This window comes from Dreissena polymorpha, chromosome 8, assembly GCF_020536995.1.
Source record: "Dreissena polymorpha isolate Duluth1 chromosome 8, UMN_Dpol_1.0, whole genome shotgun sequence".
In the NCBI taxonomy this organism is placed as follows: domain Eukaryota; kingdom Metazoa; phylum Mollusca; class Bivalvia; order Myida; family Dreissenidae; genus Dreissena; species Dreissena polymorpha.
The window spans coordinates 87,066,287-87,084,275 of record NC_068362.1 but is presented as its reverse complement, the minus strand read 5'-3'; the positions used below and the strand labels follow the sequence as shown (position 1 = coordinate 87,084,275).

The 17,989-nt window shown below is 35.8% G+C and overlaps 1 protein-coding gene across 3 annotated transcripts in view; it reads right to left on the bottom strand.

Annotated features, from left to right (window-relative positions):
* LOC127841538 (SH3 domain-binding protein 2-like) overlaps window positions 1-17,989 on the bottom strand; it is a 60,729-nt gene that overhangs the window by 27,692 nt on the left and 15,048 nt on the right. Inside the window, exon 1 of one of the 3 annotated variants that reach the window (XM_052370425.1) lies at window positions 15,067-15,406. The exons of the other annotated variants lie outside the window; for them this stretch is intronic. Coding sequence (XP_052226385.1) covers window positions 15,067-15,108 — 42 coding nt within the window. The 5' untranslated portion in view covers window positions 15,109-15,406. Of the gene's footprint in view, window positions 1-15,066; window positions 15,407-17,989 lie in introns of those variants that run through there. 3 annotated transcript variants of the gene reach the window in all.

The window sequence follows — 17,989 nt, the reverse complement described above, 5'->3', positions numbered from 1 at the left end:
GTAGATTTCGTGGATATATCAACGTACGAAATCAACGAAAATTTATGTCCTACCAAGAATAATGAGTTTACAGTAAAATAAAACAAAAGGGTTTCTGGACTAATTCTATTAGAGAATCATTACATGACAAAATTGATTTTCAGAAATTCTGTAAATGTGTGTTTTCAAAACTATAAACGAGAATATGCAAACGTCAACACTTAATATTTAACCCATTTGTTCCTAGTGGACTCTCCCATCCTTCTAAATTGTATCAATTTATTTCCATTATTAGGGATGTCTAGTATATTTATTTTCTATATTTAGAATAGGCCTTTTTCTAGACACTAGGCATAAATGGGTTAATTAATTAAAATGTGAAGTGTTCCTTTAACATTTGTTCAAGTCACATTGTAACTTGTTTTGAAAATAATCGATCATGCTTTATATCAAACGCAATAGTTAAGTTGTTATTTATTCAAATGCACGCTGAATTTAATCTCATGTTTTCTACATTGTATGTGAAACGAATAATTACTTGAAACTTTAAACCTACATTATGATAAAATTAAAGTATTGAAAGTACTGCACTCTGATTTAACACGATATGCAAAGTTAAAACTGCGAATCCAAAACAAAAATGCGTTTTTGTAAAGATGCTTTTGCGGAGCATTGTGTATTAGATACCGTACTTGAAGTGTATATTAAAGGGAACCATTCACAGAATTTCGCAATTTTTAAAAGTATGCGTTTTCTACCAAAACTGCTATTTTAATAGTTTAAAATAATTAATGAAAAGATAGAGTAAAACAGATGCCTACCCTGGGGGTCTGATCTCGGGACCTCTAGAGGCAAAAGAAACACGCTATCACAACTCCATGCAGGATTTTGTATTGAAGAGGTAGCTTTAAAGCTATGTCAGTAATGCACGTGTTTGCTTAATTATTGATGACAAGCGTTAAAAAACGCATAAGTATTTTTTTTTCGAGATTAATTGATAAGTGTATATAAATAAACTTACATTTTTCTTAGTCATAGTACTTTGTCATTTTACTTATTTCAATAATTTATCATGCATACCTTGTTTTTGATTCTATGACAATTTGTTTTTTAAATTGTCATTTTGTCAAACAGTGAATAAGTTACTTTAATAAAGTATCTCGATTTTAATGTATTTGTAATCAGATATAGTTGCATGCCTTGTTTTATCTCGGTACAGACAAACTTTATTTTTGTAGCGCAGTATAATACGTAAAAACACCGGGCTATTGTTATCACTACTTGGGAAAGATAAATGCAAGTACTAAAGGTACATCGCAACTACTCAAGCCCAGTTTGGGCTGGGAAAAATTGTTTCTGTTACATATCTTCATTATTTCAGAATTTGCTTGTGAAAGATACTCGTGCTATCGTTATCTCTAACAACCATCATTCAACAATAACTTCGTTCCTAGAAAACACCATTATTTAATTTTAAGTACTACAAAGGCTTTCTTAAAGTAATTGATTTTAGAACAAAATGATTACGTTTTAAAGTAAGCAATAACTGTAACAAGTATCAATAGTCTGTGTATATATATGAAACCACTTAGTTTTTCTTAAGGAAGACACTTATAAAAACGATTTTTAGATAACGCATGATGACTCAATATGAATTTTAATTGGAACAAATATATGGATGTATGAAAAACACAACATGCATGTCCGTTGACTAACTGGAGTTTCAACGGCCCTGATAAAGCACTGTCGTATGTAAACATAGAATAATATTAAACAAAGTATACGAATCTGGACGTCCGAAATGAAACATTAAATAAAGAACCCGTAGTCATTTATAGCATCTGCTTGTAATGTCTCTCGGGACGAAAAAGCAAGAGAAAAAATAGCTAGGCAAAGTACGGACGAACCTCATTGTTAATATAAAAACGTTATTTTGTGGAATTTATTACATCTTAGCGTTCGTTAAGCAAATAATTCTTTGGACAAGTTCCTTAACAATAGTTTATCTGCATAATTGCCAAGTATAGTTTGGTGTTCAATTGAAAGCAAAGATAATATCTTTTCGTCGGATTATTACGTTTCGATGTCACCTTAAATGAAATAATGTCAAAAAAGGGAATTTCATTATATATATATATATATATATATATATATATATATATATATATATATATATATATATATATATATATATATATATATATATTGTGGGTACTTTGTTGACTATTCTTCGATAATTATTTGGTAACAAGTATTTATATAATGTTTTAAGTTATATTTTTGTGACAAGAACTTCAAATGAGCTGGCCACAGACTTTAAGCACCACCATTACATAATACAAAAGAGAAAAACAAGTATATACATGGCGGTTTTATAGCAAGCACCATTTTGCGGGTTTAAGGTGCATTTAATTGATAAAATACAGTTTATATTATATGTTTTGTTATCGAATTTATTGTATATATGCAAACAATAGAAAAATCTTGTTTGGCACCATTCTTGGTACTTATTTGTTGAAATCGTGTCTGACATCCGATATTATGCCATGTGTATTCACGGCCAACAACAACATGCCAGCAAGTACAGATTTGTTATATCTATATGGCAAGTAAATTGAGTCACTACGTCAAGAATGTGTCAAAGAGGTGCTGGGTAAAAAATGTATGGCCTTATATTTCTAACCATGTAAATGGGTATATTGGAATGTGGCTTGGTCATACTGATAGTCAAAATTGACATCAAGTCGAAATTGACATAAACCATTTCATATTTCATATATAGGACAACGGAGAAATGCTTATGTGCGCATGCGTAACCTAAAGCATATACTCGATTCTCATACATCGGTTTCGAAAATAAACCTAGAAAATGCATTTGTAGAAACGAAAAAATCTCAGTGAAATAAATATAATCGACCTAAATGAGAACTCCATTGAAATCTTGGACTTGGGCTTTAAAGTGGCCTTTTCACAGATTTTGGCATATTTTGAAGTTTGTCATTAAATGCTTTATATTGATAAATGTAAACATTTGATCTTAAAAGCTCCAGTAAAAAATCAAGAATAAAATTTAAAAAAGGAAAAAAAGTAGCCTGTACCAGGGCTCGAACCAGTGACCCCCGGAGTCCTGGAGTTAGTCTGAAGTAAAAACGCATGAGCCCTCTCGGCTATTCCGCCGGGTATACGCAGCTTAAGTATTTTATACTTTTTATATCTTCGTAGTTTCGTAAATTTAAACGATAACAACAGAACTCTCCAAATTATTCAATCGTTTCGCGTTGCAACGCTTTATAATTTTTAGGTTTTCAAATCGTCAAAAGATACATATAATGGCTAAATTGGACTAGGGTAAATGTTCAGTAATACTGTTACCTCACAAATATCATAACTAAAACGAAAATTTGCGAATCTGAAACAACTTTTTTCAATTTTGTCAATTTACTAAACCGTGAAAAGATCCCTTTTATACATCTGCGGATAATTTTGCGTCTATTTTGTGAAGACGATATGATTCAAAGGCGCAAAAAGACTATTAGGGGGTCCGGCATGCTTTCCATAAAGTATTTAACTAAAGTATTCACATTCCAAAACAAAAATAAATATATGTGAACAAAACCATTTGAACGACCATTTTCCTTAGGTGTACGTACGTCAATTGATATTTGAGCCATCCACACAACGGAAGTCATTTGAATGACCTAAGTTGTTATCTGGCCTCCACTTATCAAAATGTAACGGGTCTACCGTTTTAAGCACGTACTTACACGATATATCAATGTTAGGAATTGCTCAACAAACAAATATCAACTTATGTAGAGCTTGCCTCGGCCAATATTGGTTACACTTTATAACCCATGCATGTACATGTATACTCTCATATATGAGTTCGATACGCTGATCTTTTATCGTTAAGTACTGGTTTCCTGAAGCATTTGTATCGGTATGATTTCATGTCGGAAGCTTTGCTGCTCCGTATAGATGTATTTATTGTTACATAAAATTTGGCTATATTATCAAAGTAGCATTTGCTTATACGTGTAGACGTGTCATTGAGGTAACATAAAAACAAATGGGCATCCGATATACTACCCTTGAGAAACACCACAGGTTATTTCTTCTTGATGGGAAACAACGTTATTTATAAGTACTGGTTGTTTTCTACCAGATATATATCGCAGAAACCACCCCTCAATACCCAAAACACAATTCCTTTAGTTTACCACCGTTAATTTTAGAGTACAAGGTAACGAACATTTTTGTATTTTACTTTTATTATCGTGCTATCGCGTAAACCTCCTACAAATAGGTCCATATTAGTCATTCAAATCACTTTTGAAAAATGACTTACACTTCAACCATGGGTTAGTAACGGCATACAGACAATCGGTATGGGTAAATTAATGACATCAAGTTTTTGTCCCACAGGTACATCAGGTGTCATTACCAAAACTGTGTATTTTAATGAACTATATTTTTTATGTTATTTTGAAATTAACAAATTGTTGAATCGCTATTTGCGACGTATCATGCATCTGATTACAAAGCGATTTCTTTTTTGACATGGAAATGTCGCAATGACCAATGGATCTAGCCTTGGGGATGACACAAAATATAAAATTCTACCAACGAGAGAAACGAGCATTTAAATGTAATATGATTATATAATGTTGTTAAAATTTGAAATTCAATTCCTGCGTGTTTAACGCAACAATAAATTGACTTGTACCTGCGTAGTCAGTTTGAATCCAGTTATTATTCATACTAATTCGACAATCATTATGTACTGTGTTTCATTTTATGTGGACATATTTGTACTATATTTGTACCTACTCACCCTGAAAAATGAGTAATAATTTAAAAATAGAATAATGCAACGCCTTTAGAGCTTTCGAAAATATGCCTACATTCAATGAAATTCAATGCAACCAACATTATGATTGGCGAATTAGTATAAATAGTAACATGATTCAAACTGACTACGCAGGTACAATCCAATGAATAAAAATATCATATAATACCCTTCTCTCTTGTGATATATGTATCTTTTATATGCTTTTTACTGATAAATGTAAACATTGGATCTAAAAAGCTACAGTAAAAACAAGAATAAAATTAAAGAAAAAATATATCCCTCTTCTGGGCTCGAACCACTTACCCCTGGAGTAAACGTCTAACGCTTAGACCACTCGGCCATCCGTGCTAATATAATGAGTGATGTATTTGATACGTTATATAAGCAATCCTCGTAGTGTCACAAAATATAACAACAACAACAGAACTTTTCAAATAATTCAATCGTTTCTTAAAGCTTTATCATTTTCAGGTTTTTAATCGTCAAAAGATGCATATAATGGATATTTTAGAGAATGGTAAATATTCAATATTACTGTTGCCTCACAAATACCATAACTACAGAAACTGCGATTCTGAAAGAATTTTTCAAGTTTTTGTCCATTTACCAAAACGTGAAAATGTCCCTTTAATTCAGTGTTATCCACAACATGATTTTAAACTTCTGATGACATTATGTCTCGTCAACTTGAATGAACTTATAAAAAACACGCAAAGAACGATTAACTGTTCAACGTGTTCAAATGTAAGTATTTGATGTTTTCACTACATGTGGTTTAACCTTTCGTTACCAGTACATTCTTGTATTTTTAGACGAACCAGTTGAAAACATTTATTCTGTAGTTGTATTACGGACGAACTGATTTTATTTCGCATTATCAACGGAAGTGAAAAGTTTTTTTCAAGTAAGTTTGACAATAAAATAATTTTTATGAAAGGCAATTTACATTAAATTCAGACTAAAAAACTGTTCAAGTGTACGCTAAACTAGAATATAGCTTTCTCTAAAGTGACTTATACACTGACTCGCAAAATTACAATTGAAAACAATTGGCATAGTTTCAAAAAAAAAAGAATGCATTATTCACCAATGTCCATGCAAAACTTTATAAAATGTATTTTTAATAAGGCGTTTTGTCATCAATACCTGGAAAAATATGTGCAGTAATATGACACCGCCCAAATTGTGGTGTTCTAAAGTCAAAATTGCTCGGTGGTAGTTCGAAATTAAGGCCAACTCTTTATACATAAAATTATGTTTGGTTATTCCAAATATATAAATTTTATAAGTAACATCATGTAATGGCATTAAAAAAATATAACTAAACACAAATCCGAACAAATCTCTTTAGAGAACAGTTTTAATGTTTCCCGCTAAAACACGCAGCAAAATAAACATTTAAATATAAGTTTATTACATAAATATGCCGAATCTGCCAAACGTTGCGTTTTATGTTTGTTTTTCAACTGGTTGAGACGTAATGCACAACATAACATTTAATACGTTTCAGACAATATTTTATAGTAAAATAAGTTGCGTTAATTTAATATTGTTTCTGTCGTAAATTTAGATCGTATTATAACCATCGGTTAACATGGGAGTTTTGCATTGGTCAATGCAGATCCATTTTCATTCGCATATTTAGATTTTAAAATGTAAACAGAGTGAGTTATGTATTTAAATAGCGCATAAAATTGCCAAACATATATGCACGACATTGAGGCTTGACGTATTATGATGTTAACAGGAAGTATTGTTCAGATTCTCGGAAAGAATGTTGTTAAGTGGAATTGCGAATGTACCTGGTGTGACTGCGTTCTTCGATTGGTTATCAAAACTTTGTATCACTTTTCATTTTGAGTGATCAGTTAGACATCGGTGTGCGTGCGGAAGGGGGGGGGGGTGCGCTTCGTCCTTCAACACAGGGTAACTGTGTGTCTTCTCCTTACTAGGGTAGGGGGGCGCTGTGTCGTTCAACAAAGGGTAACTGTGTGTCTTCTCCTTACTAGGGAAGGGGTGCATTTTGTCCTTCAACACAGGGTAACTGTGTGTCTTCTCCTTACTAGGGTAGGGGGGGGGGGCGCTGTGTCGTTCAACACAGGGTAACTGTGTGTCTTCTCCTTACTAGGAAAGGGGTGCGCTTTGTCCTTCAACACAGGGTAACTGTGTGTCTTCTCCTTACATGATGGAGGGAGGCGCGCTTTGTCCGTCAACACAGGGAAACTGTGTGTCTTCACCTTACTTGGGCGGGGGGGACGCTTTGTCCTTCAAAACAGTATAACTGTGTGTCTTCTCCGTACTTGATGGAGGTGCGCTTTGTCCTTCAACACAATGTAACTGTATGTCTTCTCCTTACTTGGTGGGGTGTGCGCTTTATCCTTCAACACAGGGTAAATGTATGTCTTCTCCTTTCTTAGTGGGGGTGGGCTTCGTCCTTCAACAAAGGGTAACTGTGTGTCTTCTCCTTACTTGGTGGGGTGTGGGCTCTATCCTTCAACATAGTGTAACTGTGTTTCGTCTCCTTACTTGGTGGGGGTGCGCTTTATTTTTCAACACAGGGTAACTGGTCTTCTCCTTACTAGGGACGGGATGCGCTTTGTTCTTCAACGTTCTTCAACACAGGGTAACTGTGTGTTCTCTCCTTACTTTGGGGTGGGGGTGCGTTTTGTCCTACAACACAGGGTAACGGTGTGTCTTCTCCTTACTAGGGGCTTGGGTGGGCTTTGTCCTTCAACACAGGGAAACTGTGTGTCCTTGGTGGCGGTGCGCTTTATCCTTCAACACAGGATACATGTGTGTCTTCTCCTTACTTGGTGGGGGTGGGGGCGCTTTATCCTTCAACACAGGGTAACTGTATGTCTTCTACCTACTAGGGAGGGGGTGCGCTTTGTACTTCAACACAGGTTGATTGTGTGTTTTCTCCTTACTTTGGGGTCGCGCTTTGTCATTCAACACAGGGTAACTGTGTGTCTTCTCATCACGTGGTGCGGGGGTGTGTGCGCTTTGTCCTTCAACACAGTGTAACTTTGTGTCTTCTCCTTACTTGGTGGGATGCGCTTTATCCTTCGACACAGTGTAACTGTGTGACATCCCTTACTTGATGGGTGTGTGCGCTTTGCCCTTCAACACGGGGTAACTATGTGTCTTCAGCTTACTTGTTTACTTGGTGGGGATTAGGAAGTGCGCTTTGTCCTTCAACACAGGGTAACTGTGTGTTTTCTCCTTACTTGGTGGGGGTGCGCTTTATCCTTCAACACAGGGTAAATGTGTGTTTTCTCCTTACTTGGGGTTGGGGGTTGCGCTTTGTACTTTAACACAGGGTAACTGTGTGTCTTCTCCTTACTAGGGTTTTGGGTGCGCTTTGTCCATCAACACAGGGTGACTGCGTGTCTTCTCCTTACTAGGGGGTTGCGTGGGCTTTGTCCTTCCACACATGGTTACTCTGTGTCTGCTCCTTTTAGTAGGGGACGCGGTTTGTCTTTCAACACAGGGTAACTCTGCGTCTTCGTCTTGCTAAGGGGAGGGGTGCGCTTTGTCCTTCAACACAGGGTGACTGCGTGTTTTCTCCTTACTAGGGAAGGGGTGCGCTTTGTCCTTTCACAAAGGGTAACTGTGTGTCTTCTCCTTACTAGATGTGCGCTTTGATCTCAAACACAAGGTACCGGCAAATGTGTATCTTCTCCTTACAAGGGTGGGGGGTAGCGCTTTAACCTTCAACAGGGCAACTGTGTGGCTTCTCCTTACAAGGGGAGGGGAATGCTTCGTTATTCAACACAGGGTAACTGTTTGTTTTCTCGTTACTATGAGGGGGGATATGCTTTGTCCTTCAACACAATGTAACTGTGTGTCTTTTCCTTGCTAGGGAAGGGATGCGCTGTGTCCTTCAACACATGGTAACTGTGTGTCTTCTCCTTACTAGGGAGAGGTGCGCTTTATCCTTTAACACAGGGTAACTGTGTGTCTCCTCCTTACTAGGGGATGCGCTTTGTCCTTCAACACAGGGTAACTGTGTGTCTTTTACTAGGGGATGCGCTTTGTCCTTCAACACAGGGTAACTGTGTGTCTTCTCGTTACTAGGACGGGGGACGCGCTTTGCCCTTCAACCACGGTAACTGTGTGTCTTCTACTTCTTACTAATTTGATATCGTAAGAAACTGATACTTCAAACAGAAATGCAATATAGAAGTGTTCCGAACAAGGCGATAATATACCGGTGCCTATGGTTTTAAAGCTCGAGGCCCGTAGGATAAAGCCTCGCTCTGTTAAAAGGTGATTAAATGCATGTGCGTAAATTGTTGTCCGAGATCGTCCTACTTCTAACACTACTACTTCTACTACTACAACACTACTACTCTACTACTACTACGACTCGACACGACACACGCCACCCTACTCCTATCCTACGACTACTACTACACTCGACGACGACGACTACTGACATCTACTTACGACAACAACACTACTACTACGACTACTACTTCTACTACGACTACACGACTACTACGAACTACTGGAGGACTACGACTACTTCACGACGACGTACTACTAAGAGACTACGACGTACGACTACTACTACTACACGACGACTACTACACTAACGACTACGACTACGACTACGACTACGACGCTACTACGGCGACGACTACTACTACGACTACGAGACGACAACAAGAACGACGGCACGACTACTACTACTACTACTACTACTACTACTACTACTACTACTACTACTACTACTACTACTACTACTACTACTCGACTACTACTACTTCTACTACTACAACTACTACTACTACTACTACTACTTCTACTACTACTACTACTACTACTACTACTACTACTACTTCTACTACTACTACTACTACTACTACTACTACTACTACTACTACTACTACTACTACTACTACTACAACAACAACAACAACTAACAACAACTACTACTACTACTACTACTACTACTACTACTACTATACTACTACTACTACTAACTACTACTACTACTACTACTACTACTACTACTACTACTACTACTACTACTACTACTACTACTACTACTACTACTACTACTTACTACTACTACTACTACTACTACTACTACTACTACTACTACTACTACTACTACTACTACTACTACTACTACTACTACAACTACTACTACTACTACTACTTCTACTACTACTACTACTACTACTACTACTACTACTACTACTACTACTACTACTACTACTGCTACTACTACTACTACTACTACTACTACTACTACTAGTACTACTACTACTAGTACTACTACTACTACTACTACTGCTGCTGCTGCTGCTGCTGCTGCTGCTGCTGCTGCTGCTACTACTACTACTACTACTACTACTACTACTACTACTACTACTACTACTACTACTACTTCTATTACTACTACTACTACTACTACTACTACTACTACTACTACTACTACTACTACTACTACTACTACTACTACTACTACTACTACTACTACTACTACTACTTCTCATGATTTTGTTGATTCATTCCCTGTCCAAACATTCCTGGTAAACGTTAAGGTGAAAACAATATGTTGCGACCAAACACTTTCGATATCACGACAAACCTTAACAATTTCACGACTATATAACGGTATTATTCATGTAAATAAGATTTTTGCTGCTCAACCATTCTCTTAAAATCGTGCTATTGTTACCATGGGTAAGTCCTTCACATCTGCATGACAAATAGTTATGCTTTAAATTCAAAAAACAAATATATATATATATATATATATATATATATATATATATATATATATATATATATATATATATATATATATATATATATACATATATATGTATATATATAGGGATGGGGGACCCCTCCAAAATTCTACCCGGTCGGTCCCCCCCCCAGTCAAAAATCCTGCGAACGGCCCTGTTAAAATAATGAATATTTGATACATGTGTGGTGAAAGAATCCACTTTAAAACAATGTTTAGCAATTAACAGTTATGTTTAGAGTTGTCATTCAGCTTTCGGCAAGATTAACCATTTATAAAACTTTAAATGTTTCACAAGAACTGAGACACTCAAAAAGAATGTTTGGAATGAAATCCTTCCGCGCCTGAGTCTGCCTTGTGTGTATATGAATATATATATTATAATCTAGGGAAACAAACAATTGCCATAAATCAGCAAAATACTGTGACAATTAAAGCGAGATCCACTCAGTAATAAATGAGGAGTTGGTATAACATAGCACAATGTTTGGCGAATTTACCATGCATGAACAAGCATCTTATGCTTCTGACCTAATATTCATTCAGGTCGTTCATTTGGTGAACATTAATTGTCTGTATTTGTGGCCGCAATGGCATGTCTTAACCCTTACAGCGCTGGAACCGAATTTTAAAGGCCTTTGCAAACAGTTTGGATCCAGATGAGACGCCACAGAACGTGGCGTCTCATCAGGATCCAAACTGTTTGCTATTCTGATAGTATTCTTTGAAAAAAATCGAAGAAAATGCTAATTTTAGAAATTCAGCAGACGACATTTTAGCAGACGACAAATTTCCCAGCATGCAAAGGGTTAATCGTTGTTTACTTACAAAACTAGTGCGCCTAAATGATTTTTTTCCGGTTGCTATTGAGTAGTTGCCCTTCACTGTGCGAAGGATAACTTTACATGTTTGCAAACACATCACATTTACTTTGTGATTGTGGTTATGCGATAGCCAGAGCGGTATCCGGTTTTACTTCACGTTTTATGCATAAAAACATTCATACAGACAAAGCTCATGATAGAAAAAAACGTCGGGGGCGTGAATGTACTTGATTAAGCTTGGGAACTGGGAAGTACTAAATTAATTCAACATGATGTCATAAAGGCTCGTTTTTTTTAGAAAATTCTATGTAAAACCAATGTCACGCCTTTCGTTTTCCGTTGCGTGTTCTTAACATGTGGAAGAAAAACGTCTGAGTAACAAAGGACAACAGCAACATGACTTAAACATTGCATTAATCCTAAGCTACGGACCGTCCGCCCACAACAAACACTAGTTGACGGTTTAGTTTCACAGTTGTTTTGCTGTAATCAGTGCTTTATAAAACTGTTTTATTATTATTATTGTATGATACAATACAATGTTTACGAAAACTTGGACAGCAACTTTTACTTATTATACTTTAAACTTTTAGTGGTTAAGAATCGTTTAACTTTCCTAACTTCTTCAAAACGGATCGTCAAAGACATGGCTGACATCCCTTTGTAAAAAGATAATAGATTAATGCGTTATCTATACATTATATATCAATGCGTTCTCAATACATTATATATTAATGCGTTATTAATACATAATAAATCAATACCTTATCAATACATTATATATCAATGCGTTATCAATACATTAGTATAGATCAATCCGTTATCAAAGCATTATACATCAATACGTTATAAATAAATACTAGACCAATACGTTACCAATGCATTATACATCAATACGTTATCAGTGCATTATACATCAATACGTCAGCAACACATATAGACCAAAGCGTTTTCCATAGATTACACATCAATTCGTTTTAACCCATGTATGCCTAGCGTCTAGAAAAAAGGCCTTGGCAAACAGCGTAGACCCAGATGAGACGCCGCATGATGCGGCGCCTCATCAGGGTCTGCGCTGTTTGCTTAAAAAAATCTGTTAGAAATATTCTAAATATAGAAATAAATATACGTGACATCCCTAATTTTGGAAAATAAATTGAACCAATTTTGAAGGATGGGAGAGTCAACTAGGAATAAATGGGTTAAATATTATAGCTACAGATGTACATCTAGCGATCGTAGTCGGACAAGTGATATACCATGGTAATTTTTTGACAAAAGGCATCATACACAATTATAGACATTATAACTATGCTGTGCAACAAAGACTGTATAAAGGACACCAAAAGTATTCAAAGATTATCAGAGACTACTTAAGCTTATCAATCATAATTTAACCAATTTATGCCTAGTGGACTCATCCATCCTTCTAAATTGGATCAATTTATTTCCAAAATTAGGGATGTCTAGTATATTTATTTCTATATTTAGCATATTTTTTACAGAAATTCCTTTAAGCAAACAGCACAGACTCTGATGCGGCGTATCATCTGGGTCAACGCTGTTTGCCAATGCCTTTTTTTCTAGACGCTATGCATAAATGGGTTAATTAATAACATCATTTATGCAGTCCCCGACTGTCAAGCTATTCCCATACAGGTACCTTTTTACAGATTTTGACATGTATTGAAGTTTGTCATTAAATGCTGTATGTTGATAAATGTCAACATTTGATCTAAAAAAGCTCCAGTAAAGCAAAACATGAATAATATTAAAGAAAGAAAAAAGGTAAACCTCAACTTGGCTCGAACTTCTGAGCCCTGGAGAAAAAGTCTTACGCTTTGACCACTCGGTTATCCCTGTTCATACAATGAGTGATGTATTTTATACTTTGTATAAGTAATCCTCGTAGTGTCACAAAATATAACGACAGCAACAGAACTCTCCACATTATCCAATCGTTTCGCGTTGCAACGCTTTATAATTTTCAGATTTTTAAATCGTCAAAAGATCCATATTACATGTATGGATATTGTAAAGCATGATAAATGTTCAGTACTACTGTTTCCTCACAAATATCATAACTAGAAATTCGGCAGACGACATTTTAGCAGACGACAAATTTCCCAGCATGCAAAGGGTTAATGCGGTCCTTCTGCACCTGAGGCTGCTTAATGTGTGTGCATTGAGTGTGCTCCAACACTAATATCAAATTAACCCATTTATGCCTTGTGAAATCTTCCATCCTTCTAAATTGGATCAACTTATTTCAAAAGTTAGGGATTTCTAGTATATTTATTTCTATATTTAGAATGTTTATTACAGAAATTCCTTTAAGCAAACAGCGAAGACCCTGATGAGACACCGCATGATGCGGCGTCTCACCTGGGTCTACGCTGTTTGCCAAGGCCTTATTTCTAGACGATAGGCATAAAAGGGTTAACTTACTAGACCCACAGAGTTAGTACGCTTTTTGTGAATTCTGGCTGAAAAAGTATTATTTTTGTTTGTGGGAGAATTTCAATTTTAGGGTGACCTTTGGGGGCGCCAGAGGAAACCCCACCTGCCCGGTGTGGTGACCATCAACTAAACTCACGTGCTTACAAACACGGGTATTGAACCCGGTTCGCTTAGGTGAGAAGCGCGGGAACCAACAACGGGCCGTCCAAGATAAGCATTCTTTCAGACTATAAAAGATTTTACAAAGTTGTGCGGTTATTTATGCGAGGCAATATATAGTTGTAGGAGGCATTTACCACTTTAAATTGGGCCAATTTTAGTTCAAACCGACTTCTCTGATATCTTATTGATGATAATCGAAGCGTACAGACTGTGACAGATTATCGTCCACATTTTGTATCAACGCATGAAAGATTTAATAACTTAATAATATCTTGCATAATATTAAGCTGATATTTGTTTGCCTTTGACGTCATACATTGAGTATTTTCCCCATTTATTGAGATAATAGGTATGCCCTCAAGCGCTTGAAGGAGTGAAAATGTGTGAACTTTCGCATTTAAGTGAGAAAATATTAAACATTAACCCATTTTTGCCTAGCGTCTAGAAAAAAGGACCTTGGTAATCACTGTTGACCAGATGAGACGTCGCATGATGCGGCGTCTCATCAGGGTCTGCGCTGTTTGCTTAAAGGAATTTCTGTAAGAAATATTCTAAATATAGAAATAAATATACATGACATCCCTCATTTTGGAAATAAATTGATATAATTTCAAAGGATGGGAGATTCCACTAGGCATAAATGGGTTAAAATACTTCATAGCTGCGCCTGACGTTGATGATCGACCGATTGCGTTCATGTGATGCATTTTGCAAGTTAACTAGAGTATTTGCTTGTATTTGTTGATAATGCCATATTTTTTGTTAAAAGTGGCAGTCCGGATGGACTGTCGGACAGAAAGGATGGCTAAACCAGCGCATAATTTAGCACCATTTATGTAAGTCAGTGAATTGAATGTTTTTGTACGTAATTTCAATTTAAAGAGTGGGGCAAAAATGAAGTTATCTAATTCATTGAAATGCGGCCACATGACCATTAGCAGATTGAAGTGAAAATGTTATGAAATACTATACAGGGCTATAATAAATCTATAGTTACATGCATTAAGTATGTTTAACAATGTTACCTCAACACTTAGAAACGCCATATCCGTTTTAACAACTCCCATGCCCAAAGGAAATATTACACTTGTATCGACTATCCTCACTTAACTTTAAGCACACACTGCTGTTAGCTGTACACAATATACCAGTCGCTTTTTTATAACCGTAGCGAGCTATTATCAATCATGCGTGTTATTATGTGTTATCTTTTTTTTATATCTTTCGTCGCAAGAATTACACCTTTCCTATTGCCGACAGTAATGCAATTGTTTCACCCATTTATGCCTAGCGTCTAGAAAAAAGGCCTTGGCAAACAGCGTAGACCCAAATGAGACACCGCATCATTCGGCGTCTCATCAGGGTCTGCGCTGTTTTATTAAAGGAATTTCTGTAAGAAATATTCTAAATATAGAAAAATATAATAGACATCCCTAATTTTGGAAATAAATTGATCCGATTTAGAAGGATGGGAGAGTCCACTATGCATAAATGGGTAAAATACTCCAGTATTACTCAGCGGTCTATCCAAAATGAGCCTCTTTCTACCGATATCACGAATTTAATCAGCGTTTTCAATTGTTACACGTACTAGATGAATGCATACGGTAAACAAACTTGACTTAAATGATAACAGCATCAAAATGGACCAATGAATTAAAAACCCGTCGTACAATGGCTACATAACTTTTGGTGTCAGGTTTCTGCGTTTCATTATGTAAGTAGTTTTTTAAAGGTGCTTGAAAATTAACCCATTTATGCCTAGTGGACTCTCCAATCCTTCTAAATTGGATCAATTTATTTCCAAAATTAGGGATGTCTAGTATATTTATTTCTATATTTTGAATATTTCTTACAGAAATTCTTTTAAGCAAACAGCGCAGACCTTGATGAGACGCCGCATCATGCGGCGTCTCATCTGGGTCTGCGCTGTTTGCCAAGACCTTTTTTCTAGACGTTAGGCATAAATGGGTTAAGAGGATTTTGGCACGGAGGTTAAAAAAAACTCCCAAATGATTTTACATGTATATTAAAATCTTGAGGTATTGGTCAATGTTATATTGCGAACGTTTGGGATGGGCGTTAGTTGAAAAAAATGAAAAAGAGCTGTAAAATATGTTTTTACAACTGTACTTATATGTAACAGTTGTAAAATGATGGCAGACAATACAATGACTCGATTCAAAAGTGCAAGAAAATGCAACCAATAAGATGACTCGATTTAAAACCTTTTTATAAAGGTTAGAATAAGTGGCGAATTATTAAAAAAATCAAACTATGCATGTCTTATAAAGAATGTGTAAATGAATAAGTTAGCTTAAAAACAACGTCACACACTCTTTCTTTATATAGAGATACGCTGAATTAAGTTTTATGGAAAATCCTACATCGCTTAAAAGCACGTTGCCTTTTAACAACAGTATACAACGCGCCTCTCGCTATACTAGTATGATAGGTTGAGTTGAAATTATGTTGTGTTAAGTTTACATTATGTTGCGTTACATTGACATTATGTTTTGTCAAGTATTCATTCTTTTGTACGGAAGCGTAGATGGTCACGCCGGATTAATTTATATCGACTTACTGTGAAATAACATGGTATGTCGAAATAGTTTTGTAGCTTTTTCCCACTGAATTTTACTCGCCATAACGACATTAAGTTAAAGTCTCGACGTAAATGTTTCCGGCTTTTCCCGAAAAAATATTCGGTTGACATGATCTAAGTCGACAAATCAACATAATTTTGGCGTCATGCTCTTGTGAAAATGACTTGCCATCATAGTTTTAGTCGACATGATGAGTTATTTATTACGCCATGACACCTTTATCATATCATGCCGTCATAGAATATGGTACACCCCGATACTATGGTCATGCCGGATTAATTTTTATCGACTAAGTGTGAAATAACATGGTATGTCGTCATATTTGTGTAGGTTTTTTCCGTTTTAATTTTACTCGCCATAACGACATTAAGTTAAAGTCTCGACATAAATGTTTCCGGCTTTTTCCGAAAAAAATATTTGGTCGACATGATCTAAGTCGACAAATCAACATAATTTTTGGCGTAATACTCTTGTGAAAATGACTTGCCATCATAGTTTAGTCGACACGATGAGTTATTTTTAACGCCATGACACCTTTATCATATCATGCCGTCATAGAATGTTGACATCATCACAGCATCAGACTGTACCATATACGCTTCCATACTTTTGTGCCAATTGATATAAGGTTTTAATGTCAACTTAACCCATCATACTGTCAACTTAACCCAACATAATTCATACTTTACTTAACAAAACGTTAACTTGACCGAACATAATGTTTACTTAACATAACATCAACTTTACGCAACATAATGCCAATTTAAATCAACATTATGTTACCTTAGCCAAACATAATGTTAACTAAACCAAACATAATGTCAACTCAACCCAAAATAATGTCAACTCAACCAAGATAATGTTAACCTAATCCAACCCAATCCAACATAATGCTTAGTTAACGTCAACTAACGAAACATTTCTGTTCTCTCAACAAAAGGTATTTTTTTGCGTTTCATACAACATAATGGTATGATCATGTTGAAAGATTATGACCGGTGATCATATACCGGTATGCTTTTTTGCAATATCGTATATCTTTAAATAGGCCCAAGTCAAGATGAAGCCGAGATTGCAATTCTCTGCATTGATGTTAATTGAAGCGTAAGGTGACTGAAGGATAACCGCCCAAAATATCAACGCTTGAAAGATGAATACTCGTAAAAATACGTGCAGAACATACTTCTTAACCGGTTTACCTGAATAATTGAATGATATATTATACTTTGTTTCATTAAAGGTTGGTACTTTAAATTTCATCCATTCATTAGCTGGCGTCTTAAATGTTTGCTGATGTTGTTTTTCGATCGTCACGAATACAATCAGACAGTATTTAATAAAT